This window comes from Moschus berezovskii, chromosome 14, assembly GCF_049115385.1.
Source record: "Moschus berezovskii isolate FMDL1 chromosome 14, NW_MosBer_1.0, whole genome shotgun sequence".
NCBI classification, from domain to species: Eukaryota; Metazoa; Chordata; class Mammalia; order Artiodactyla; family Moschidae; genus Moschus; species Moschus berezovskii.
The window spans coordinates 85096500-85123841 of record NC_142473.1 but is presented as its reverse complement, the minus strand read 5'-3'; the positions used below and the strand labels follow the sequence as shown (position 1 = coordinate 85123841).

General features: G+C 41.8%; 1 protein-coding gene across 1 annotated transcript in view; it reads right to left on the bottom strand.

The window, feature by feature from the left end:
- Positions 1-4655: 4655 nt before the first annotated feature.
- Positions 4656-27342, bottom strand: part of LOC129554845 (fatty acid desaturase 2-like protein FADS2B) — a 43966-nt gene continuing 21279 nt past the window's right edge. Inside the window, exons 3-12 of the mRNA XM_055424129.2 lie at positions 24816-25013; positions 23010-23111; positions 17774-17899; positions 15300-15360; positions 12609-12685; positions 12350-12447; positions 10632-10728; positions 8102-8181; positions 6735-6860; positions 4656-5153 (exon numbers count right to left, since the gene is read on the bottom strand). Coding sequence (XP_055280104.2) covers positions 5093-5153; positions 6735-6860; positions 8102-8181; positions 10632-10728; positions 12350-12447; positions 12609-12685; positions 15300-15360; positions 17774-17899; positions 23010-23111; positions 24816-25013 — 1026 coding nt within the window. The 3' untranslated portion in view covers positions 4656-5092. The remainder of the gene's footprint in view (positions 5154-6734; positions 6861-8101; positions 8182-10631; positions 10729-12349; positions 12448-12608; positions 12686-15299; positions 15361-17773; positions 17900-23009; positions 23112-24815; positions 25014-27342) is intronic.

Genomic DNA, 27342 nt, shown 5'->3' with positions numbered 1-27342 from the left:
GTTATTTATCTGTAACTCCAATTTGTTTTCAAAATTTTGGATCATTTTCACTATCATTATTCAGAATTCTTTTTTTTTTAAATTTAAATTTATTTTAATTGGAGGCTAATTACTTTACAATATTGTATTGGTTTTGCCATACATTGACATGAATCTGCCCTGGGTGTACATTGTTCCCCAACTTGAACCCCCTTCCCCCCTCCCTCCCCATCCCATCCCTCTGGTTCATCCCAGTACACCAGCCCCGAGCATCCTGTATCATGCATTGAACCTGGACTGGCGATTCATTTCACATATGAGAAATGCACTTTGTTGTTTGCATAATCTGAGGTTTAGTTTTAAAAATAGCCTCTGGAAATTTACTTTGAAGCACATAAAAAGATAGGGTAATGGATAGAGAGGGAGATGGATAGATATAAAATAAAACAAGTGAACTAAAAATGTAACTTCACAATTTTGATTATGGTTAGACTGATGTTCATTGTAAAATCCTTTCAACACTGCACATTTTCGTAAATACAGTTCAGAAAGAAAGGGTACCTGAGTGTTCCTCCTCTCAACAGAATTTATGCTTTATCTTTATTGACATTAATAAAGTACATTAAAATAATTTATGTTTAATATAGTACCTTCTGTATATTTAGGGTAGATGATTAGCAGGGAAATCGTCTAGTAAATCCTTTACAATATACTGATTAAGCAACAAATGATATGCTTCTATTTGGTATGATTTCCAGAAGAGACCTGTGCACTTACATGGTTGACTGGAAGTTTGGAAAACTAGAGCCCATGGCTCTCGACTATTCTTCCAGCCTGAGAGCTGGCTGCTGGCTCCAGGGGTAATGTCAGAAGTGGAAGGTAACTCCCAGGTGTTATCTGTTGTAACCGGAGAAATCGTTTTCTCACCTGTGACTCACAGCCCTCTCATCTAAGGAAATGTGCCCTCACCATCATTAACATGGTTCAGTGTCTTTCTGTCCCATGAGTCTATTTGACTTTGTGGCTGCTCTTGCTGTTGATGGGGCCAGGATGGAAGGAACCCTCGTTGCATTAATAACAACAACCATCATCTGAATGGGTGTTCCTGGCTTATGAAAGTATTTTTATTTGCTTACTTTATTTGGTTGTCCCAACAAAGCTGTGATGCAAATAGGCCAGGTAATATTATGTACTCCACCTGTTTTACAGATCAAGGCAATGTATGAGAGACATGGCCAATTTCACGGTAGGGCATTGAGGAGCTGAATTTAAGACCGAGGTTCCCGCCTTCTAATCCAGTCAGTCATCCTCACTTAAAGCCCAACTGAAAATACAATTTCTCACTGTGAGAATTTTTTCACATTTGGAAAAGAGTGAAGCTTTCGAAGAAATAGGATATCAGGGAAAAGCCATGTGAAGGTAGCCACAGGTAAGGTGAACTTTTCGCGGGTTGAATTGATGCCATGTCACCACCAAAGCGCCGATCCATTTCTCCATTCCATTCTTTCATGTTTAATGCAGTGTCTCTCCCTTGAAAAGTTAAATCTCTGCTTGATTCTCCCCCAGTGAAGAACCTGAGCTGGATAATACTCTTTTAGAGTGGAAGTAGTTCAGTCAGTGGGGACTGTTTGTATGTTTGTCCCATGTGCCTCCAGTCTTTCCCTCCCCACGTGCCTGTTCTTGCTGAGGTGGAAAGATAACTACCCTTGTGCTTATTCCACCAGCTCCCGAGAAGCTATTAGAGTCCAAATGTGTCCACTGCTCACGACTTGTAATACCACTTAATTCCCCTTTAGTTTTGGTTTCTTGGCATGAATGTTAATGTGTATTGACTATGGAATCAGACGTCCCTGGGTCTGAAACTCTCCTCACCCTTTCCTACCTGGGCCATCAGGCAAGTTGCTTGGCCTCCCAAAGCAACATGTTTTTATCTATAAAATGAGATTAATTATAGGACTTGTCCTGTGGCGCTTTTGTGAGGGCTAAATGGAATAATACCCATTCCACACACGAAGGGTGCAACTACTTACTGCTTGGTAGATGCTCATAAGTATTGGTAAGAATTTTAATAATCCTGAGTTAAAATATAGACGTACTCTTCATATACTTGATAAAATCCATGTTACTATCTGGGCTTCCCCAGTGGCTCATTGGTGAAGAACCCACCTGCTAATGCAGGAGGTACCAGTTCAATCTCTGGTGGGGAAAATCCCCTGGAGAAAGAGCCCTTACGTCTAGTGAGAAGGAGTACTATTTACACACAGCTGCTTCTCCCTCCTCCCTCCCCCTCCCTCCCTCTCCTTCCTTCATTTCTTCCCGCCCTCCCTCCTTCTCTCCTCCGCCCAGCCTTCCCTCTTTCCTGCCGTCCTGTAGACTGGAAAAAAGGCGCACCATGAGAGCTGTGAGCTGAGTGTTGCTGGGGGCAAAGCGTGGACTCTTGCCCCGGAGACAGGGTTCCAGGTAGCTCTGAGGAGCGGCGCCACAGTGCAGCCGGGATTCGGTATGTACATGGTTTGCGTGAAGAAGGGTATGTGCAGTCAAGCACACATTTTGGCAGAAGCTTGCTGCTAGTCACAGGGAGCATGTGTCACCATTAATGATCTTAGTGTTTTTCTCAGATGTGAGGAGATGCAAGATTTGGGCTCATAACCTCTTCTCCTGGAAATATCTAACTCTCTGAGTAAACTTCTGCCAATTTTCCCAGAACACAGTGCCTCCTTCCCTGTCTCCTCCCTGAACTTATTTCAGGGGGCTTGAAGGTGAGCGGCTGCAATGGCTCATGACTTATTCCTTGTAGAGGTAGCAGGCAAGTGCCAGTTTGAAGTTGACACTTCATTTTCCCCTCCTTCCTATCCTCGCCCACTGCGTTCCTTCCTTCTTCACATCTTTACTGAGCATCTCTATCATGTGAGGCAGTCCCTACTCCCATGGATGCTGCAGGCTACCGTAGAAGACAATTATTAAAGTAATTACACAAATGGATGTCACATTATTCCTCTAGTGATTACTACAGAGCTACAGAGTATTTCACTGGAGAACATAACTTAACAGGGAAGCTTCCCTGAAATTGTTACCAACAAAGGCTCACTGCTTGATGTGCGTAAAAGCCAATACTGTGTATACTCAGTTGCTCAGATTGTCCAACTCTTTGTGATCCCATGGACTGTAGCCCACCAGGCTTCTCTGTCCATGGGATTTTCCAAGCAAGAGTATGGGAGTGGGTTGCCATTTTGGTGCCAGCTTTTGAGAAGTTTTATTTTGAGGCTCACCGGCAAGGAGATGGGATGCAGGGTTCAAATCTGTGTCTCTGATCTGGGGTTTGGTCAAACTTTATGAATTAATTCTGGCTGGGTTGGTCTGCAGAAACGCTGGTGGGGCAGGTTGCCATTAGTGAGCTTTGGAACATGGTCATCTATGGTAAAATATGGTTCAGGCTTCAACATGGAATCTTCAAGGACCATGGGCCCTTCACTTCTAAAAGGATTCTGGCATTCAAGTTCCAGCCATGCCCTGATCCTTTGGTTTCCTGGGGGTTGTGGTGGGTCCTTTGGTTCTGGGTGTTACTTGAGGTCAACAGTTCTCTCGTCTGCACTCACCTTGGCTGCCTGGCTTGCATGTGGTTCTCTTGTCTTTGAAAAAGTCTCAATGACTTGTTAGAAACAGACCATACTGGGGTGGTTCTGTGGTTCCAGGACTGCAGGGAAGTGGCAACTAACCAGGTGAGGAGTCAGGGCGGGGATGGCGACAAAGCAGTTCAGACACCGGCTTCAGAAGCCATGACCCGTTAGCAGAAGAGTGTGTGAGCCTGGAAGGAGGCCACTGGGCTGAAGAAGTGGCACGTAGTCTAAGGTGGGGCGGGGTCTGTGGCGGGGACCGATATGTGTAGTCTGTTGGCAATCACCAGGCTCCATCTTCACTCCTAGAGCCATGGGAGTCCACTGAAGAGCTGCAGGTAGGGCTGTAACATAACACTCATGAACCGCTTAGTGTACAGGAATGTCAATACAAGTTCCTGACCTGATGCCTAGTGAGGCAAAAGAAACTCAGATGGAGTTTGGAGCAGAGAAAGGTCTATTGCAGGGCTGTGCAAGGAGAGGAGGTGGCTCATGCCATGAAAAGTCTAGATTTCCCAGAAGGGTTTTGGCAAAGCAGTTTGTAAGGGCATGTGCAGGGGAGGTCCTGGGGTTTGGGATCAGCTTGTGTACAGCTCTCCGACTGGCTGGTGGTGAGGCACAGGGGTTCCCATCTTCAGTTCTTAGACTCCTGGTGGCCTTGGGCTGTGTGTTCTAGGTCAAAAAGTAGTTCTTCCTTTTGGTGGTGGGGCGGGGATGGGTTCCTATATGCAAAACAATTCATGAAATTTGCATCAAGTACTATTTTCTCGTACCTTAGAGAGGAGCTAAAGCAGAGGATGTGCATGATTGCCTTTTGCGGGGTGCTGTTCCCAGGAGGCCCTGTAGGCTCCTGCTTGGTTACAGAGATAGAAGTCTGGCCAATCAAGCCATCTTTATTCCTGTGGCCAAAGAGCAGAGGGTGGAAATGATCTGCAGGATGGATCATCTGAATTCCAACCCAGTGCTCAGTGATCTGGGGAGTCATGAAAGCAGCCGGCCTTGGGTCTTCTCTGGGAAGATTATTAAACAAGCTGTTAGAAAACAAAATTTCAACTGAGTAAATTTGATGATTTAATTGGCTTTATTCAGTGACTTATGAACACAGTTAATCAAATGGGGCTCTGAGGGGCTGGGCAAATGGAAAGCTTTTATGGGAAGAAGGGAGGGGCAAGGAAGCTCTCAGCAAAGTATATTTAGGGCAGACACCTTTTTTGGTGATGGGGAGGGGATGCCAAGGGATTTATTCTCCTCTTCCTATGGACTGGAGGCAGGGATGGAGAAGGGACAAAACACAATAGATTACCTCGTAGATAGCTGATCAAAAAAATTACAGATAATTGATCAGAAAATTCCAGACAGTTGATTAAAATTACACTTTGGGGAAGGTTGAAACTGTGAGTAAGTCAGGCATTAGAGAGGTTTGGTATCATGAGCTTTAGCACAAGTGACACTTTGGGGCCTGTGGCTTTCTCTTTAACACAGACTCCCACACATCCACATCATGTTTCTGGATGCCTATAGTAAGCATCCATCCAGAGGGCTGCGGACTTCTTCAGGGCCCTGTGAGAGGAGCAGACAATATTGTGAGAAGGTGAGACTTAGGTCAAAGGAGCTACTTCATGGAACATTTGCTCTTTTGCTTAATTCAGGTCAACATTGCCTTTTTCAGATATATCTAAAAAATGTCTTTCTATCTTCCCAGTGGGGGAAATCAAGTACACTGACTTATGTATTAGAAGGTGAGTCCACATTTTCTGGCTTCCCAGGTGGCTCATTGGTAAGAATTCACCTGCCAATTCAGGAGATGCAAGACGCACAGTTTCTATCCCTGGGTTGAGACGATCCCCTGGAGAAGGAAATGTCAACCCATTGCAACATTCTTGCCTAAGAAATCCCATGGACAGAGGAGCAGTCTATAGTCCATCAGCATTTCTATATGGAAGAGACTGAGTTTTTCTTTCAATTATTTTTCTTCCGTACGCCAAAGCATCACTTATTCTTTTCTCCATATTAAAAGAAAAATCTCTTCTGAATCTCTGCAAGACAAACCATATACATATACCAACCTATCCTATATCCACCTTCCTCTCCTACTTTATAAAGTTAAAGACTTTTCTAGGCTCTGTGATACAGCTGTGAGTAGGAGTGGTGAGAGTCTTTCTACCTGGAGCTCTGGTCTATGTTGGGAGACACATATTACATAATTTATTACCCAATATGCTATTAAATCATGATTGTAATAAAGATCAGAAATGAAGAGAAACACGTGCTGTGGGAGCATGTGACAGGTTTAGTCTTGGGAGCCAGGGAGGACTGAGATGAAGAAAGACCTTTCAGGTGAGCTTTGGAGAGTGAATCGAACTTGAGAAGGTGACAGGAGGGGGCTGGCAAGTTGGCAAATTATTCTAGGTAGGAGAAAAGGTGACCAAGGATGGTCATGGCAAGGGGCAGGGAGTTATGTAGCTGCTGAAGGGAAATCAGATATTGGGAGGGCAGGAAAGGTGGAGGGCAGTGGCAGAAGGTGAAGAGGGGTCACTGTTCAGGGATCAGATCTGACCAGGTCTAGCCTTCCTGGTTTATTTATTTGTATTAAAAAGCTACACCTGCTTTTCTTTTTCCTAATTTTAAGATAAATTATACAACCAAGGTTTTGGCTGTTAATTTGATGAGCAAAGGATCCTCTAGGGAACTGTGACTGCTTCAGGATGAGTGTGGATTCTCAGTTCTCATAGGAAGAGTCACTCCTGCCTGTCCCACCAGACCCTGCAAGCATCTTAGTTTGCAACCCTTGACCAGGTGATTTGAGAGTTCCTCCCACCGGTTAAGTTCTAAAGCGTGTCAAGGCTCTGTGGGTGATACAAAGCCAAATAATACAGAACCCTGGTTTATAAGAAGCTTGAAACTTAGTAGGGCATGACAGCGTTTTCACTAAGAAGTACCCAGAAGGCAGCAGGTAAATGGTAGGAATGACTGTTACCATTTCTGTGTTAGCGTTGCTCCTTATAGAGCCTCATGTCCATGCTCGGCACATGGATGTTCCTTAATAAATAGCTATTGGCTGAATGATTCATAAAGCAGTGAAGAGTCTGGGGACCAGCGGTGAAGGGAAATGAGAGCTGTGGGTTGAGGGACTGTTATTACCTGAGAATGTCTCCAAATGCCTTCAAGATGGGCTTATTCACATACTGCAGTCCATGCTTGGCACACAGTGACTTCACCAGAGGTGCCACCTTGTGATAATTATGGCATGGCATTGTGGGAAATAGACTAGGGAAACACAGAGAGGAGATATACAACTTCTCAGACCTAAGGAGAAACCCAAAGTTCCCTTTCCCCTTTTACAAAATAAAACGGTATCAGCCATGCAGACCCAACCTTGAGCTTGCACAATACTTTTGTTCTGGGAAGTTACAAAACTTGCTGGCAGACTCATCTTATCCCTTAACCCATTACAAGCCTTGTGGGTGACAGATGTTTAGGAAGAACTAACAGAATACATTTTAGCTCCATCAACTGTTTATTTTTGGTCAGCTCAAATGAAGGTATAGCGTTTAGAACTTTCTACCATTTAGAACTACCCAGAGAACTGGAGATATTGAACTTCCCACCCTGCCAATGCTAATCTCTGTCTTTGTTTGTCTTTTTAACTTCCTTAGCAAGAATATATGAATGTATATTAAGTCACGGTAAACAGCTAAAAGTCCTAGGGAAGGAATAAGAAGTGAGGAGAGATGGATATTTAATCCCAAGTTTTCATTAGTAAGCCAGATGACCGTCTTGGATGTAAACCTCTCCTTTAATAAAACTATGCGTAATAATCTTTTTGTTGCTGTTGTTTTGCTGAAATTTTCAAGCCCTAATGTGAGAAATAGAATGAAAAAAATTCCTTGAACAAATAAAGGTCTTGCTCCTTCTTTGACTATCATAGACTCACATGGCTTAGACAAAGAGAATGTGGAAAGCCTTTCCCCTGATACTCTGGAGAAATTGACTCGCAGTGTTTTAACTTGCATCCAGGCGTGAACTACCCGTTTTCCTCTCTGTAACTGACCCATTGGTAAGTATTTCCAGATACAATGTAGAAGTTGCAGCAGGGACTCCACTTCATTAGTTATTTTTTAAACTTGTCTCTAAAGACACAGATAAGTAAATATTTGAATTATAGCATAGTTAAGTTTGAACACAGGTTGGTTACTCGTGTCCTGATTTTTGTTGGGTTTTGCCAACAAAGCAAATGCAAGGAAACCACCAATTCCTGAGCCCATAGGAATCTGGAACTGCGTCACTGATACTTTTCCAAGATTCCTCTCCATTTACTCGCAATTGGGACACTCCCTTCATTTCTTCCTTCCCTTCTCTATCATTGTTGTTGACTGAAAAATAGCATCCTTTAGAGAGGCCTGGTTCATTTCCCCCAAGATTGCGGGTCTCGTGCTCCGCTCTGGACATATGGAGAGGTCATTATTGGCCACCTTCGGCCTTGGTCAGGAGACATTGGTCTCACTCACTGGTGCTCAATCTGGAAGTTCAGGTGCCCAGTGAACCAGTCATTGAACAGGGACTGTTCAACATTACAGGTGGCCAGGACCTGCAAAGACAGAGCACGCATTAGATGGAAATCAGCCCGTGTCACACAAGAGACTGTTCCTCTTACTTATCCATCAGTCAACAAGTGCTGATTGAGTACCATTTTGTGTAACAAACTATGAGAGATAAAAATTAGTCCCAGGTCTCAGGGACCTTACAGGTATGAAGGAAATAGACATTTTGGTAAGAAGTATAGATAAGACAATAGATATGAAGATGTAAATAGGATCTGAGAGGACTGGGTCCCTACTAGCCCTCAAAGTCAGAAGACTAAGGTGTCATGAGTAAGGACTTTGCAGATGGAAGCAGGATTGTAGGACTCTGGTAGAAATTATAGGAGTTTGAATATCATTACCACAGAATAGACTTAAAGGACTTCTAAATGGGGAATAAAGCATGCAAGGGCTTTAATCAATGGTTTTTTGCATAGAGATACAAGTAGCTTCCTTTTTAATGTAACGTATTTTATTTTGTAAAAAGACAGACGGACAAGAAGTTCATAGGATTCTCCATACTACTCAGAATGCTTATGAATGTGATTTTATTCAATGCCTTTCTAAGATTTAATTTTTTTTAGGGTTGTTGCCATTTTGAATGTTATTTTTGCAGTTGCTCTATGTCAGGTTTCCTCGAAGTGTACTTTAGAGCACCTTGGGGTTCCTTGTGCACTTTCAGGGGATCTTCAAGGTCAAAATGATTCCCATAATACTTCTGAGACAGTATTTGCCTTTTTCATTCTCATTCATGCATGCTTAGAGCATGGGTTTTTCCAGAGGCTATTAAACATGGGATGGTGTCATTATTCTGATGTTAACCTTTATTGGTTTTATCTTGTTATTTTAAAATTAATAGATATTTTAACACTCTCAAGTCAATTTCAAATACAGTAAGTATCAGTGGATATAACCTCCAGCAACGAAGCTCTTTGATGTCCTCAATAAGTTTTAAGCGTGGTGCTTGACCAAAGCGTTTGAGGACCGCTACTGCGTGGAATGTCCACTGAATTTGGCAGTGGGCACGGAGCAGGAAGAAGTATGATGACTGGATGCTCCAGTCAATCACGGCACAGCCAGTGTCAGGCCTGGGGGCAGTGGTATTCTGCGTGGGTCACGAGTCTTTTAATTGTTAACAGCATGCTTGGCGAGACTGCTGAGTCTCCTCTCTGGGCCCCCCTATCTGTACAATGAAATTAGTGGGATTCCAGGGTTCTTCCTTCTGTTATTCAAGTGTGTGAGATTCGATGAAAGACTGTACCATGTTGAGGCAGGTTTAGTAAGCCTTACCTGTAAAGTGTCGCACGTAAATGTTTCAATTCTGCATCACAGCTATGCAGTTCTGCTGTTTTAGAATGAAAGCTATCATAGAGAATATGTAATGTATGAGTGTGGCTGTGTTCCAATAAGATTGCAAAAACACGGACTGGGCTAGGTTGGTCCTTGGGCTGTAGTTTATTAAGCCTTAGTTAAGAGCAAAGGTTCTGAAATCGAGCTGCCGAGGTTATTATACAGAGTGAAGTAAGCCAGAAAGAAAAACACCAATACAGTATACTAATGCATATATATGGAATTTAGAAAGATGGAAATGATAACCCTGTATGCTGCTGCTGCTGCTAAGTCGCTTCAGTCGTGTCCGACTCTGTGCGACCCCATAGATGGCAGCCGACCAGGCTCACCGTCCCTGGGATTCTCCAGGCAAGAACACTGGAGTGGGTTGCCATTTAGAGACATAGGTGTATAGAACAGTCTTTGGGACTCTGTGGGAGAGGGTGAGGGTGGGATGATTTGGGAGAATGGCACTGAAACATGTATATTATCATATGTGAAACGAATCACCAGTCCAGGTTCAACGCATGATACAGGATGCTCGGGGCTGGTGCACGGGGATGACCCAGAGGGAGGATAAGGGGAGGAGGGAGGTGGGAGGGGGGTTCAGGAAGGGGAACGTACGTACACCCGGGGCAGATTCATGTCAATGTATGGCAAAACCAACAAATATAATATTGTAAAATAATTAGCTCCAATAAAAAAGAAAAAAAAAATAAAGTGAAAGTGAAAGCCAAATAAAATAAAATAAATAAAACCTACTTCCAGGGAACTCCCACTGGTTCACTGGTTAAGACTGTGTGCTTAACACAAGTTTGATCCCTGGTAGGAGAACTAAGATCCTGCATGCCACACAGTATGGCTAAATAAATAAATAAAACCTGCTTCTTCCACTTATTAGCTGTGTGATCTTACACAAGTTATGTACCTTCTTCATACCTCAATTTTATCATTTGTAAAGTGGGAATACTCCGAGCACGTAGGTACTTGTAGCTACATCTCATGTAGCTACATGCGAAGCAGTTGACAGTGCCTGGCCCCTGGCAAGCCTCCAATAAATGTTATCTGAGGTAAGCAGATGGTGATCAGGATGCTTTGATGGATGCTTTCCCAAGAACAGCATTATTACCTGAGTGCTGAACCAATCCTGGTTCTCCTCTTTGCTCATTTTCATTGGTATGTGGCTCATCTGGGTAATATATGCAACCCAGGGACTTTCAAGAAGCCTTTAAGAGAATAAAAGGAAGATATGATCACTCCTTGGGGAGTTTCAGTTCCAGTCACTGGGCTTGCATAACCACTGGCAGATCTGGCTGAGCATTAGAGGAAATGGCAGTGACTCAAAGGTTCCAATAATGTGGTGGTTGTTTGTTTTTCATCTTTGCAGACCTTTTATATCTAAAGATGACACACTAGGTATTCAGTCACACTACCTGTCAGAGCAGTGTCCCCAGTATTTTCTGTAGGCATTGGTGGAAGGCTCAGAAGATACCTAGATAACTGAAGGTCAGGTTTCCCTGGTGGCTCAGTGGTAAAGATTCCATCTGCCAATGCAGGAGATCTGGGTTTGATTCCTGGGTCGGGAAGATCCCCTGGACAAAGAAATGGCAACCGACTCCAGTATTCTTGCTTATGAAATCTCCAGAGCAGAAGCCCGGCAGGCTACAGTCCATGGGGTCGCAAAAGAGTCAGACATGATTTAGCAACTAAAGCAACAACAACTTAAGGATATATGCAATGTGATTAACAGCTTGGCTGTTGTCATCAGATAGAACTGGGTACAAGTTCTGATTTGGCACTGCCACTGGCCCTTATTTGCTCTTGAGTAAGTGATTTCATTTCTCTGAGCTTTAGTTCCCTTACCAGAAAAGTGAAATTGATATGATCTACATTGCCTGGTTGTGCATTTTTTATTATATCAAATAAGATATTGCATGTAAAGTGAGTGAAGTCACTCAGTTGTGTCCGACTCTTTGCAACCTCATGGACAGTAGCCTGTCAGCCCCTCCATCCATGGAATTTTCCAGGCAAGAATACGGGAATGGGTTACCATTTCCTTCTCCAGGGGATCTTCCCAACCCAGGGATTGAACCCGGGTCTCCCACAATGCAGGCAGGTGCTTTACTGTCTGAGCCACAAGGGAAGCCCACAATGTAAAGCCTTTAGCAAATTGCCTGATGCATAGTAGCTACCGTTATTGTTATGAATAGTAATGCAAATAAATGAGGAAGGAATAAATTGCGAAGTTAAAGAGGGTTATTCAGTTTAAAGTCCTTTTGATCTGGGGAAAATCTCTTGTCGTAAAATAAATTTTTAAAAAATTGGCCTCCTGTTATCTTTGGTAAGAATTATGATGTCCAGCTGGATTACAGTTTGAAGGACTTGGTGATCAGACAGAATACAGTTGACCTTTGAGAAACATGCAGGTCCACTTAAATGTGGACATTTTTAAGTAAACACGTACAGTACTGAAAGATTAGTGGTTGTCTGAATTCACAGTAGTGGAACCACATATATGGATGGTGACTATGGAGCTTGAATATCTTTGGATTTTGGTAACTGAGGTGGGTCCAGGGATAATCCTCCTCAGATGCTGCTGGGCTGCTGTACTGCAATTGGGATTTAATCACGTGGGAAAAAAAGCAGGATCAGGCAAATTCAGTTTCCAAGAAACTCATTCAACTATTGCAGCTATTTTATCCCACATTTTCTTGGAAATGTCTCAGCTACAAGAATGCAGCCTGATGTCATAATCTGCAAGTCATTGCTAATCATAAATAGATCGGGTAAGAAAGATAAGAGGACCATCCAGGCAGTAAGAGTAGGAGAATATTATTGTCTCCTTACTTGACTAAGTATATGAGCACCATGGTTCCGAAGATTCCATAGAAAGGACCGAATGTGATGAAATAGCGGATATAAAAGCTGCTGACCCAGGCAATGTCCTGCAGAAGGAAGTGTTTGAAAGTTAAGCTAGTGGAAATAAAACTGGCTAAATCTTATATCCTGGTTCTCAAGAAAGCTACATCAGGAAAGGACCAAACATTTACATTTCCCCTTTTCTATGAGCCTGATCTAGCTCTAGAGAAGGAATCGAGTTACTCACCTCCCAGTCCCTACTGCAGTACATTGCTCGAATGGAATCCAGGTTGAAATATATCGGCACAAAAAGGGGGGCCCAGACTGGAGGGAAAAAACCAAGAAGATGGTGAATAAATGAGCAGATCTGATTCCTGTGGAAGCCAGTGGGAGTTGATCTCCTTGCTACCCTGGAACATTGCCCCTGAGAAGGGTGCACGGTGGAGATCCACAACCACACCCTGGATGCTGCTGGGCTTTTAGAGTCTCTGAGGCGGAAACAGGACTTTGGTTCAAGCTCCCTTAAGGAAACTAGGGAAACTTTGAAGATCTGAGTCATTCCTGATGAAGGCATCCTGGAAGGGCTTCTGCTGTGAGCTTTCAAGTTTTCTCAAGGTCCCTGAAATCCTTCAATCCTTCACGATTCTTTGCGGTGGGCCCTGTCATAAGATGTCGAGTTGGCAGATATAGAGCAGGCATACTGAGTCTGGCCAGATAATTATTTACCTGCATCTCCCCCAGCACCAGTGAAGTTGCCTGGAACACGTAGGAGTCATATGGAGACCCTTCAGATTTTGACAACTCTTTCTTGATCAAACTTGAGTCAGATGCTCTGAGTCCCCATCCTGACTAGGCTTCAAACATGACCTGTAAACTTTCAAAGTCTGTGAACTGTCAGCACAAATGATTTTGTCCACCCTACACACTAAGAGACTCACACAAATGCTAGAAATAGTTTCTAAGAACAGTTCAAGGCCTTGCTCCTGAGATGACTCCAGCCCCCTTAAAATTCTTGACAGAGTTCAAGACCATCCAAAGAATTTACTGCTTGTTCAGTAGGCTTCTGACCTCCTTTTCTTCAATCATTTGTTAGAAAACTTACAATTATAAAATTCTTACTCTGTCCCTCTGAGATGGATCTTCCCTGACCCAGAAATGTCTTTCTCAAGGACTTGGGAGTCATCCCTTTGAAGTACAATCTTTGAGGATCGGGCTCTGTCCTGCAGCGTCTGGGAGGGTAGGAGTTTGACTTTGATAAGCACCAGTGAGAAGACACACATGGCTTAACCACATGACCAGCTTCCCCTCCCTTTATCCTCTTTCCTTAATTTCCTTTAGCATGTCCCAGTGTTTTAAAAGTCTCCCACCTTTCATTTCTGGAGAGTTGAGCTCAGCTTATACTGAAGTACCTTTCCCTACTACAGGAATCTGCATGAAAGCTGTCTCACCACCTTTATGAAATGTCAAGCCTCATCTCTCTCTGACAGGTTGAGTATGACTCATTTGTACCTGTCTTACTAAGTTGAAGACATTTGAAAGAAAATGACAAAATGAAACAGCTCCTGAGGACGATGTGGTCTGTAAGCTGGGCATTCTGCAGTGGAGCTGCAATGTTCATCCATTCCTCCTAAACTGAGGCTGTATTGCTTTACTGCACATGGGAGGAGAGTTCAGACAAGAGACTCCAACAGTTTTTTCTTATGTGAATACACATCTGTCTGGGCTGGGAGAGTTCCCTTTCAAACTGGGGCACCAATGTCCTCCACACCCTTTTTGGTCTTGAAGGAGAATAACTGCATTAGGATAAGTCCTCAGAATTCTATCACAGGAAGAGGCTGCAGTGATGGTTGAGCCTCGTGTCTCAGAATATGGACTCACAGGCCATCCCAGTCAGGCATGAGACAGATGACCACTGGTGGCCAATGTTTGGGCAAGCCAGATCAGCTGCAACAGTTTCTCAATCTTATCATTGTTGGCATTTTAGGGTCAGATAATTCTTTATTGTTCAGGGCTGTTTTATGTACAATAAGACATTTCAGAACATCCCTGGCTTCTGACCCGTGGATGTCAGTACCATTCCTCCCCCTTTGTTGCAATCATCAAAAAAGTATCTATATGCTGTCAAACATCCCACTGGGGGCAACGATGCTCTTAGGTGAGAACCACTGATATACAGGAAATGTTTGGAATCTTCCCTAATTTGGGTTTCTTTTCCAAATGAGTAAGCATGTTTCAGGTGAGCATATTTTGGGGTCCTAAACTTTTCTTTGTGAGCAATCATGAAGTTTGACTTGGTTAAGAGCAAAACATTTTTGCTTCTAATATTTTTATTGATATTAGCATTATTCAGCTACCCTATTTTCTCTCAAGCCTAGAACATATCCAGACCTGTCTTATTATATGTGCGTGTGTGTGTGTGTGTGTATCTGTCCACTAAAATACCTTCTACAGCTGTATGTAAGCTGTGGGAACAGTCAACTTTCTTCCACGCAGACGCTCTACAGGTGACTTTTATTCGTGAGACTCTGCTTTTTCTGGCACCGACTGTCAGTGCTTGAGCATTCTTTTCCTGCTTTTCCTCCCTATCCGTATACCAGTGTCCTTTTCTTCTTGACAAGTATTGTAGTTTACCGAGGACGAGAGTCCCAGATACCAGACCCCTTGATTGGCATCCTGCCTCCCATCCTTCTTGGAGCATCTCCTTCCCTGTACAGTAGCCAGAGTGATGAGAGGCCCATTAAGAATGCCTAATTGCTCTTGTATTTTCCTCTTCAGATTTCACCCAAGTAAGTCTGAAATAAAACATGCTGCTTTTTTGAGGCACAACAAGACATGGGATCATCTCTCTGTGGGAGGATTTCAGTCATGCCTTCTGGCTTGACAACTGTTTGCTTCAAGGAAATGGGATGGTAAGGATTGTGGCTCCCTGGTGACTCACCCGTGCAGAAGTACAGGTGCTGCTTCTCGTAGTCGAGATATTTGATTTTTTTCTTGCCATACTGAATGAAGAGAGAATAAAACCAAAGTAAGAGCACTATAGACTCTATTACTACACTCAGAGTTATGTGTTTGTGTAGAATCTCTATAGAAGGAGCCATCTCGTCAGAGTTCATTTACTGTCAGACTGAAGGCACTGAAGAACCAGAACTGAAGGCGGGGCGGGGGGGGGGGGAGTACTGTGGTGCCTTTTTCTTTACTTAAACGTGGGCAGTTCTTGCAGGGATGGCTTATCCCATTTGAATTCAGGGATTGTGATCGTTTATTATTATCCCCATGGGAGCCATTTTGAAATTTTTGCCCTGGTGTGGAATGGAATGGTGATGGAGGAGAAATATTTCTGATAAGTTTTCAAGGTCTTCTTCAACCTATGTGCTTAGAATTCTGCTTGAAACTCAGTCTGCTTATATCCATTCATCCATTTAGCAGATATTTGTTGAATGGTTGTGTTATAAAACACATAGTCATGACCCCTAGGATCTACTTCATCTTTCCTCCTTTAATTCCATCGTGGACCTCATGCTGTGGTTTACTCGTTTTAAGGCATGATAACACATAATCTTACCTCTGCCAATTTGAGTCATTTCCTGGGGGTTTTCTTAGTTAATTTAGTCAGTGCCCAAATGCACAAAGGCAGCAGATATCTTGAGAGGAGGCATAGAAGTAATGGTTTATCTCTATTTCCTGAGAGGCACTTCATGTTTTGTTGAAGGAATTAGTGAATGAATGATAATTCAAATCTCCTGTATAATTTTACCATAGTTCAGTCATGTTTAATTTTTGCTTTTCCCATTCTTTTGATACCTTCCCTTCTACATGTTCTGTTATTTGGATATTATACATGACCCTTCTTTCTCTTACTATCATAAATAAAAATAAATGTCATGGTGGCCCTAGAAGATTTAATTTATAGTTGTTAAAGGAATGAATGTTTGAAGAAAGTGGTAGAAAGACTGACAGTAAAATGGGAAGAACAGAAACATTTAGGGCTTATCAGAGTTAGAGTTAGTTTTCTCGCAAAACAACTGAATTTAGAGATTAAATGATTTTAAGTAATGTGTTGTGCATTGGCTTTGGAATTATAGTAAACAGAAACCTAAGGCTCGAAAGATATGTCTCTAGAATGATGGAGAAGTGATGATGTCTCCATCCTCTGTGAAGAGGCAGCATGTGAACTGGATACAGTTCTACAGAAGGGACTTCTGGAGGGGATCAGGCTGCCTCATGAACTCCAGTGAGGCAAATCTCCATTGCTGTGAGGGAATGAGGAAAGAAGTCAAAATGTCATAAATTTAGTGATCAGCTGAGGAGTTCACAGGGATTCCCTGGTGGCTCAGCCTGTAAAGAGTCTGCCTGCGATGTGGGAGACCCAGGTCGGATCCCTGGAGAAGGAAATGACAACCCACTCCAGTATTCTTGCCTGGAAAATGCCATGGGTGGAGAAGCCTGGTGAACTATAGTCCATAGCATCGCAAAGAGTCAGACACGACTGAGCAGTCAACTTCAGTTTAGGAGTTTGCAAACTTCAGAGAGCCCTGACTTGTTTGTGGAGTCATTGTGAAGAACAACTGACTGAAGACTTTCTTTCTTTTTTTCTTTAAATCTAGGCAGGAGACTTTCTCTCCTAACTGGAATAAGGTTGTCTTCCAAAACTGGGAAAACCTATTTTGAGAAAGTTGCACAATTCTAGTTACCACAAAGTCCACACAGCTACTGACCAAGCTACACTCCTTTGTTTTTAGAAAGCTCCTGAATTCCTCCAGAAGGAGATAGAGCCTCTTCCTAAGCACTTAATTCTCAGGATCCATCATTTCCTTTCGAGGAAAGATACCTTTTTGTTGTTATCCTTATACCTTCTGTGTTGAAAGCAGACTCTAAATATCTTGGTAATAATCCTTACATGCTGGTTTTTAAGCTGAGATTTAAGAAAGTCATCAGCTGAGACATTCTGGAGTTTGCCTTCCTTTTTCTGTTCCTTAAGAAGTCTGAATTAGAGGTGAGGTCCTGTGTATTATGAGGCGTTTGAGCTGAGTTTCATGTATAAATGAACCAAAATGAACCTAAACCAAAAAATAACAGCTTAGTTTCTTCAAACAGCAAGAATTAGTTGACAGAACTAGATATGTAGATGTTTCGTGATTTAGCATTTGTTGAATGTTCTGCCATGCCTTCTATAAGTGATTTAGCCTGCATGACTTTTAAGATCATGGAGTCATTCATTCCACACTTTCTTCTTTTCTTACAACACCAGATTCACTTATTTAAAATTTGTATCCTGGAGTTAAAAGAAGAGATGCTCTGAAAACATGCTTGAAGCCAGAATTTCCAACCTGATCTCTTCAAGACAAGGGTGTAGACTTTTCTAAGAGCCACTTCCTGAAAGATTTCTCTAGTGCTTAGGATTTCTAAACATACCTTGACAGGTTGTAATTCTCCAATAACAAAAAGTGGGCCTACATCAATATCTGGGTCTTTGGGGTAGATGTTCGTTTTGATGTGGTGATGGAAGTGCCGGTTATTCCACCACTTTGCAGACAGGCCCTGAGGAGAAGAGAACATTCATTAGCTGCAAGATTTCTCTCCTGAAATATCTTTCATTATCAGTGTTTTCCAAAACTAAAGAAAATCAACCCTGAATGTTCACTGGAAGGACTGATGCTGAAGCTGACGCTCCAATACTGACCACCTGATGTGAAGAGCCAACTCACTGGAGAAGACCCTGATGCTGGGAAAGATTGAGGGCAGGAGGAAAAGGGGATGACAGAGGATGAGATGGTTGGATGGTGTCACCGATTCAATGGACATGAGCCTGAGCAAACTTTATGAACTGGTGATGGACAGGGAAGCCTGGTGTGATGTGTTCATGGGGTCGCAATGAGTTGGACATTAGCTGCCATCTATGGGGTCGCACAGAGTTGGACATGACTGAAGCAACTTAGCAGCAGCAGCAGCAGCACCTAAATAGTAGCAATCAGAGTTTTCTGCCTACATCTCCAAAGTTTAATTAGGATATGGATTCCTGGAACATGCCACCCCGTTCCTGGGTCACAAAATGATTCATTGAATAGAGGCTCTAAAACCCTACCAGCAAATAATTATCTTATCCAGGAACACAAATTCCAGGCTAAAACAACTCCTGATAATGAAGAAGAATAAAAATGGTTGAAATGAAATGGTTTTCCATCTTTCTTTTCTTTTTTTTTTGTCCTTTTAAAAAGAAACATGAGATAGGTAGAGCTAAGAGTGTACTTATTTTATAAATAAAGAAACTTCAGCTCTAAAACCAATTAGTTCTGGGGGTGGTGGTGAATGGCCCCAGGGTTCCTACTTCAATGAATATTTTAAAGAGTCATGGATCTGAAGTCATCTCCTATGGGGGCTTGCCTCTGATCATCACATGTTCAAGTTTCAATGATCTCATTAAATATGAAAGAGAATAAAAGTGTTTTAGTTGATGCTGAGCTGATTTAAGTTGTTTGGGTTTTTTTTCTCTTTCAGTGAAAATCTGAAGGTTTTAACAAAGAAAAGGATTTGGAAGCATATCAACTTAGTTGAATCCACTGGATGTATAAATGCTTCTCTGTGGTTTGGGAAAATTATCTACCCTTTGATGTTCCATTTCCTCTTCAGTAAATATAGTATAATATAATGACATTTACCTGCATGGGTTGTTTGAGGAGACATGAGATGCTGTATGTAGAATGCTGGCATATTGAGATATTCCATTTATCTTCCCTTCCCACATTACATTAATCATTTATAGAAGACTAAGCAATAGTCACAGCTTTTACTGCATATTTGACATCTTTCAAAAATTGAGGGAGGGAACAAGATGGCGGAGGAATAGGAGGAATAGAACATCATTTCTCCCCCACAAATTCATCAAAAATTGATTAATACGTATTTTAGATCTGCAGTGCTCAATATAGTAGCCATTATCTGTGTGTGGCCTCTGAGCACTTAAAATGTGACCAGTCAAATTGAGGCGGGCTGTGTAAGGATATAATGCATACTAGATTCAAAGCCTCCGAATGAAAAAAGAAATGTAAAGTATATTAATAATTTTTATATTTCTTTTATGTTAAAATGAAAATATTTGGAATATATACAGGAGTAATAAAGTTGGAAGAGGGTGTTTGCTGTGACCAGTGTGTTCTCTTGGCAAAATTCTGTTGGCCTTTGCCCTGCTTCATTCACTCCAAGGTCAAACTTGCCTGTTATTCCAGGTGTCTCTTGATTTCCTCCTTTTGCATTCCAGTCCCCTATAATGAAAAGGACATCTTTTATTGGTGTTAGTTCTAGAAGGTCTGGTAGGTCTTCATAGAACCGTTCAACTTCAGCTTCTTCAGCATTAATGTTTGGGGCATAGACTTCAATTACTGTGATATTGAATGGTTTGCCTTGGAAATGAACAGAGATCATTCTTTCATTTTTGAGACTGCATCCAAGTACTGCATTTTGGACTCTTTTGTTGATTATGAGGGCTACTCCATTTCTTCTAAGGGATTTTTGCCCACAGTAGTAAATATAATGGTCATTTCCATTAAATTCTCTCAGTCGGGTCCATTTTAGTTCACTGATTCCTACAATGTTGATGTTCACTCTTGCCATCTTCTGTTTGACCACTTCCAATTCGCTTTGATTCATGGACCTAACATTCCAGGTTCCCATGCGATATCACTCTTTACAGCATCGGACTTTACTTCCACCATCCGTCACATCCATAGCTCAGCGTTGTTTTCACTTTGGCCCCATCTCTTCATTCTTTCTGGAGATATTTCTCCAATCTTCTCCAGTAGCATATTGGGTACCTACTGACCTGGGAGTTCATCTTTCAGTGTCATATCTTTTTGCCATTTCATACTGTTCATGAGGTTATCAAGGCAAGAATACTGAAATGGAGTACAAAGTGAAGCAGGGCAAAGGCTAGCTGAGTTAGCTAGGTTTGGATTACTGTGATAATGAATGGTTTGCCTTGGAAACGAACAGAGATCATTCTGTCATTGGTTTCTCACCAAATCCTAGAACATCATAGAGAGGCTGAGGTCCCGATGAAGTCCTAGTTTCAGAGATGAGAGCACTGAGAGCCAGAGATGGAATCTGACTTGTTCAGGGCTGCACTGTGAGCATTGTCAGAGCCAGGGCCAAAACCTTCTCTCATCAATGCTTGTACTGTTATCTGGTATCATTCTTCTGTCCATCTATCCATCCACCATTCCATCCACCCATTCATTCCTTCATGAAGTCAACAAGTGCTTATGGAAGGCCTACTGTGTGTTAGGCACTCTGTTAGGTGCTGCATTTCATGGGTGCATAAGATAGTGTGCCTGTCTTCCTGGAGCATATGTGAGGGTGTATGACCAACTACCCCTGCTTTTTCCAGTAGTCTGGATTTTGCAACTGTCAACTCTTAAACAGGGCCATCTAACTTTCCGTGGTTTCTCTCTTTTGTTAAACTTTTATCTAATCTGCATCTTTTATTTATACATAGTCCTCCCAGCATTAAATAGTTTGCTGGATTCCCCTAGCCTCCCAGAAGTACAGGTCCAGACCCCTTCTAAGAATATCCCTACTCATGTCTTTAGGGTATATCTCCTGAGAGGTGGTTCTTTAATGGTGTACCAGGGATTGGGCCAAATATTTTATTGGCTAAGGAAAAACAAAACAAAACAGAACTTCTTAATAAAACTAAACCTTTTCTCCTAAACATTTAAAATTCTAGTTTTAGCATATATGTTATAATGTTATGTGCGTGTATATATATTGATATATATATATATATATATATATATATATATATATATATATATTTTAGTCCATTCTAACAAATATTTATATAACCACACAATTACAGGAAGAAATATGTGAAAAAACTGAAAGCTCATTTTATGGGAATTCTACATTAACATCTTCAGTTAGACTATATCTCTCTTTCTTTCATATTACATAGCAATTTGTTATACTACACGATTACCTTGGCTTTACTTTCCTCTCTTTTTTTTTTTTTTTTACTTTTTATTCTTTACTTTACATTATTGTATTGGTTTTGCCATCAGTTCAGTTCAGTTCAGTTCATTTCAGTCGCTCAGTTGTGTCCGACTCTTTGCGACCCCATGAATCACAGAACGCCAGGCCTCCCTGTCCATCACCAACTCCCGGAGTTCACTCAAACTCATGTCCATCGAGTCGGTGATGCCATCCAGGCATCTCATTCTCTGTCGTGCCTTCTCCTCCTGCCCCCAATTCCTCCCAGCATCAGACTCTTTTCCAGTGAGTCAACCCTTCCCGTGAGGTGGCCAAAGTATTGGAGTTTCAGCTTTAGCATCAGTCCCTCAAATGAACACCCAGGATTGAACTCCTTTAGAATGGACTGGTTGGATCTCCTTGCAGCCCAAGGGACTCTCAAGAGTCTTCTCCAACACCACAGTCAAAAGCATCAATTCTTTGGCAATCAGCTTTCTTCACAGCCCAACTCTCACATCCATACATGACCACTGGAAAAACCATAGCCTTGACTAGATGGACCTTGGTTGGCAAAGTAATGTCTCTGCTTTTTAATATGCTATCTAGGCTGGTCATAACTTTCCTTCCAAGGAGTAAGCGTCTTCTAATTTCATGGCTGCAATCAGCATCCGCAGTGATTTTGGAGCCTCAAAAAATAAAGTCTGACACTGTTTCCACTGTTTTTCCATCTATTTCCCATGAAGTGATGGGACCAGATACCATGATCTTTGTTTTCTGAATGTTGAACTTCAAGCCAACCTTTTCACTCTCCTCTTTCACTTTCATCAAGAGGCTTCTTAGTTCCTCCTCACTCTCTGCCATCAGGGTGGTGTCATCTGCATATCTGAGGTTATTGATATTTCTCCCGGCAATCTTGATTCCAGCTTGTGCTTCTTCCAGCCCAGCGTTCCTCATAATGTACTCTGCATTGAAGGTAAACAAGCAGGGTGACAATATACAACCTTGACGTACTCCTTTTCCTATTTGAAACCAATCTGTTGTTCCATGTCCAGTTCTAACTGTTGCTTCCTGACCTGCATACAGGTTTCTCAAGAGGCAGGCCAGGTGGTCTGGTATTCCCATCTGTTTCAGAATTTTCCACAGTTTATTGTGATCCACACAGTCAAAAGCTTTGGCATAGTCAATGAAGCAGAAATAGATGTTTTTCTGGAACTCTCTTGCTTTCTCCATGATTCAGCGGATGTTGGCAATTTGATCTCTGGTGCCTCTGCCTTTTCTAAAACCTGCTTGTACATCTGGAAGTTCACGGTTCACATACTGCTGAAGTCTGGCTTGGAGAATTTTGAGCATGACTTTACTAGCATGTGAGATACATTGACATAAATCTGCCCCAGGTGTATATGTGTTCCCCATCTTGAACCCACCTCCTTCCCCATCCCATCCCTCTGGTTCATCCCAGTGCACCAGCCCCAAGCATCCTGTATCATGCATCAAACCTGGACTGCTGATTCATTACACATATGATAACATACATATATATATATAATATATATATAGTCACTACGTTGTTAGTATATTTACATTTCTTGGGTGTGTAGTAACATTTTTTGCTGTTAAGTGTATGTAGAAACCATTGCTTAGTGAAATGACTATCAGAATTCCATCATACTCCTGGAACATTCTGTACCTCGAAATGACCCATCACAACTTTTTGCATCAGGCGGTTCCACTTGGACTTCTTAAATATGGAAAGGTGTCCCAGGTCATGCTGCAGAATTGCACCCTGCACCTAGAAGAGACAGGGTTGCTGTCAGAGAAGTTGACAAGGTAAGAAGAAAGTAGGAAGTGAGCCTGCTGGTAGGTTTGAGAACCCATGAGAACAGTGGGAGACCTCTGTGTGTATCTATCACACTTGCTGAGTTCCTTCCCATCTCTGTGCCTTTGCACAGGTGGTTCTCTCAGCCTAGAATGCTCTTCTCTGCACTGTCAGAACCTTCCAGTGTGGAATGGAAGGAGGATGCCTTTGGAGTCAGGCTGACTAGGGCTCTAAACTGTCCTTCACCACTTTACAAGTTACACAACTCTTGGAAAGCTAGTTGGTAGCTCGGAACTCAGTTCTTTATCTGAGAAGCAAGTATTATAATATTATACTTTGCTCATTCAGCTGTTTTGCAGCCAAAATACATGTAAAATTCCTGATGATGCTAAGCAGTCAAATATTTGTTTCCTTTCTTGATTCCAAAAGTTGCTTTTCAAAGAATAAAGCAAGTTGACTTTTCAAGAAAAGAATTAGCATATAAAATTTTGTAATTAACATTGATGTTAACTCTCCATGAAATCATCCTCAGTTGCCTCAATTAGAATTAGATGCCTCTTTCTGCTCCAACAGCACATGCTTGTTTCTTTTGCTTCTGCCTTGTATCATGTCTAGATATTTAAATAACCATCTCCTCCTTTGGATATCTGTTTCCCAAGTGCAGGGTCAGGTGCATTCCCCTTTGTTTCCATAATAGTGTTGTGGTCATAGAAAGCCATCTTCAGAGATCTGTGCTTCATTCAAAGATTTATCAATCGCCCTGCAGCATGCCAGGTGCTGATTGCCATTTCTATTATCCTATACATGATCCTATTATCATGTAACAATAAATAGACTCTCTTCGTAGACTGGTGTATTGATAAGTATTGGTGAAATGAGGCTTTTGGCTAGGGTCTCAGTTAATTTTTTAAAAAACAATACAGATAACTTATTTTTAGTAGAAACTTTCATTATGAAACAGCATGTATAAATAGTGATATATATATATATACACACATATAGGTATAAATTAACGTGGGGCTTCCTTTCTTCATGGTGGCTAAGACAGTAAAGAATCTGCCTTCTATGTAGGAGACTCAGATTTGACCCCTGGGTCAATCTTTACCAGATTCCCTGGTAAAGGGAATGGCAACCTACTCCAGTATTCTTGCCTGAAGTAACCCATGAACAGAGGAGCCTAGCAGGTTACAGTCCATGGTGTCTAAAATAATTGGAAACAACTGAGCGACTAAAAAGAAAAAAAATAAGCTCACGTAGGTGCCTGTAGTCATAATAAAATCATTGACCGACCATGAAAAATGTCGGTTGGTTAACGAATGAAGGACAAAGGAGAAGGTTTCCCGGCTAGAACAGAACTTCAGTTAGTGACACTGTGTGGATTCTATCGGCAAAGAGCAGCGACTGTCAGGGACACTTACCACATGCCAGTCTCTGTGCTGGGCACACTGCGGAGTAACTCGTTTAGTTCTCCTCAGAGCACTTCCATAAAAAACGGTTACCCCAAGGTACAGAGAAGAGAACTGGGGCCCAGTGGGTTTTGATAACTTGCTGGTGTCAGACACTTATGACTAGCTTGCCAGGAAGTGCCAGTCAGCCGCTGATGCCAGTTTAAAGAGAGAAGAAAAAATTCTGAGGCTTCCCATAGAGCCACTGCCTGGGCTTAGGATACTTACTTACCTGAGCAACCACGAGAAGAAAAGAAATGAATATTGTGATAAGCCAGCCACTGCCAAAATGCCACACTATTACCCAAGCCAGGGCCTCCAAAATCAAGACCTGGGCGAAGTGAAGGAAGAAGAACCCCAGGTTGGCATTGAACATATTCATGGTCTCTAATGTCCTCCGCAGTTCTTGGAAATCTTCCACCAACTGGGACTGTGAGATAAACATGCAAGAAAGGAATTGGTGCCTTCAGTGGAGAGGGAGCACAGATGAGCATAATTATTAATCTATTTTATCAATGTATGATTACTTAATTTTAAGAATTGACTTTTATTTATTTAATACATATAATTAGGCATAATTTAAACAACAAAAAACAAAGCCTAAAAGAATAAACAAGAAACAAAATGCTTAAAACTATTTATGATAGTTTTTTTCTTTTTCTGAAGAAGAGACAGATGAGGTGTGATTTGTAAACTGTCCTCAAATTGTTATGGGACTTTTAATTTACTTCTTTTTGGGGGATGGGGGATGTTCAGTGAACAGACACATGACTCTAACAAGTCTCTTTTTAAAACTGATTAATTAAAAAAAATTTTTTTTGATGCAGATCATTTCTTTTGACGTCTTCATTGAATTTGTGGCAATATTGCTTTTATTTAATGTTTTATTTTTATTTTTTTTCTCTGAAGCATATGAGATCTTGGTTCCCTGACCAGGGATCAAACTACACCCCCTGCATTGAAAGGAGAAGTCTTCACGACTGGGCTGCCAGGGAAAACCCTCAAAATTAATTTTCTACTTTTCAAAACAAAAAGTTTTATTGGAGTATAGTTGATGAGCAATGTTGTATTGGTTTCAGGTGTACAGCACATAATAAATATCTATACATATGCATATAATATACATTGTTTCTCCAGATTCTGCTCCATTGTGGACCATCACGAGACACCGAATAGAGATCCCTGCCAAACAGCAGGTCCTTGTTGTTTGTCTGTTTTATGCGGAAGTGTGTTTCCATTAATAATAGCTGCCTTTTTAAATCAATGTGTTGATTGATCTCTGATTATACTTTGGAGAACTTTGCTATCTATATGCATCTGTGATACTTTCTATGTTATCAGCTGTTTAGTGTGTGCAAAAGACTCCTTTATGAATGACAGAGTTCACTTAGATTGGCTCAAAGGATGAATTCCTGTGAGGTGCTCAGAAGCTCTACAGGAATGAGACAGGGTCTCCGTGGTTTTAGTGTGTGTGTTCATTGGTTGGAGGAGTCCTGACTCTGTGTGCATGTGCTGTGCTTACGTATGCAGGTCAAGTGCTAGCACTGATTTACTGACTTGCACATCAGACTCGAGAGTCAGTGAAAGGCCTGGGAAGAAATAGCTCTTTAGCTTAATGACTATAAAGGGTTTGAAACTCAGACTGTTGAGAAAGTGACCCGGGTATAAGAAGGAAAACTGGATTGTTCAGACGTAAAAGAGAAGAGAAATTTGAAATAATAATAAAAAAAGAGCTATGGACATAATCCTAGAAGCAAGAAAATTCATTTCAAAATTCACTGATAGAACTTGTAAATGATGCAGTGCCTGGGAAAGTCTGGATGGGCTCATCTCTAAAGACGCCATGAACATCAGAATTCTGGTGGCCACAGATAACTTTAATAGATCACATAAATGTGCTGGTCAACAAAAGAGTCTCAAATATAGTACTTCAGTGCAAAATCAAAACTGAAAGATGATCTCTGTTCATTTCCAACGGAAACCATTCAATATCAGAGTAATCCAAGTCTGTGCCCTGACCAAGAATGCTGAAGAAGCTGAAGTTGGATGGTTCTCTGAAGACCTACAAGACCTTCTAGAACTAACACCAAAAAAGATGTCCTTTCCATCATCAGTTCAGTTCAGTTGCTCAGTCGTGTCCGACTCTTTGAGACCCAAGGGACTGCTGCACGCTAGGCTTCCCTAACCATCACCAACTCCTGGAGCTTACTCAAATTCATGTCCATTTAGTCAGTGATGCCATTCCACCATCTCATTCTCTGTCATCCCCTTTTCCTCCAACCTTCAATCTATCCTAGCATCAGGAGCTTTATTAAATGAGTCAGTTCTTTACATCAGGTGGCCAAAGTATTGCAGTTTCAGCTTCAACATCAGTCCTTTCAATGAATATTCAGGACTGATCTCCTTTAGGATGGACTGGTTGGATCTCCTTGAAGTCCAAGTGACTCTCAAGATGCTCGGGGCTGGTGTACTGGGATGAACCAGAGGCATAGGATAGGGAGGGAGGTGAGAGGCGAGTTCAAGATGGGGAGGGAACACATGTACACCTGGGGCAGATTCATGTCAATTTATGGCAAAACCAATGCAATAAAGTAATTAGTCTCCAATTAAAATGAATACATTTAAAAACAATATAAAAAAAAGAGTCTTCTCCATCTCCACAGTTCAAAAGCATCAATTCTTCAGTGCTTAACTTTCTTTCATCCTAGGGGATTAGAATGCAAAAGTAAGAAGTCAAAAGGTATGTGGAGTAACAGGCA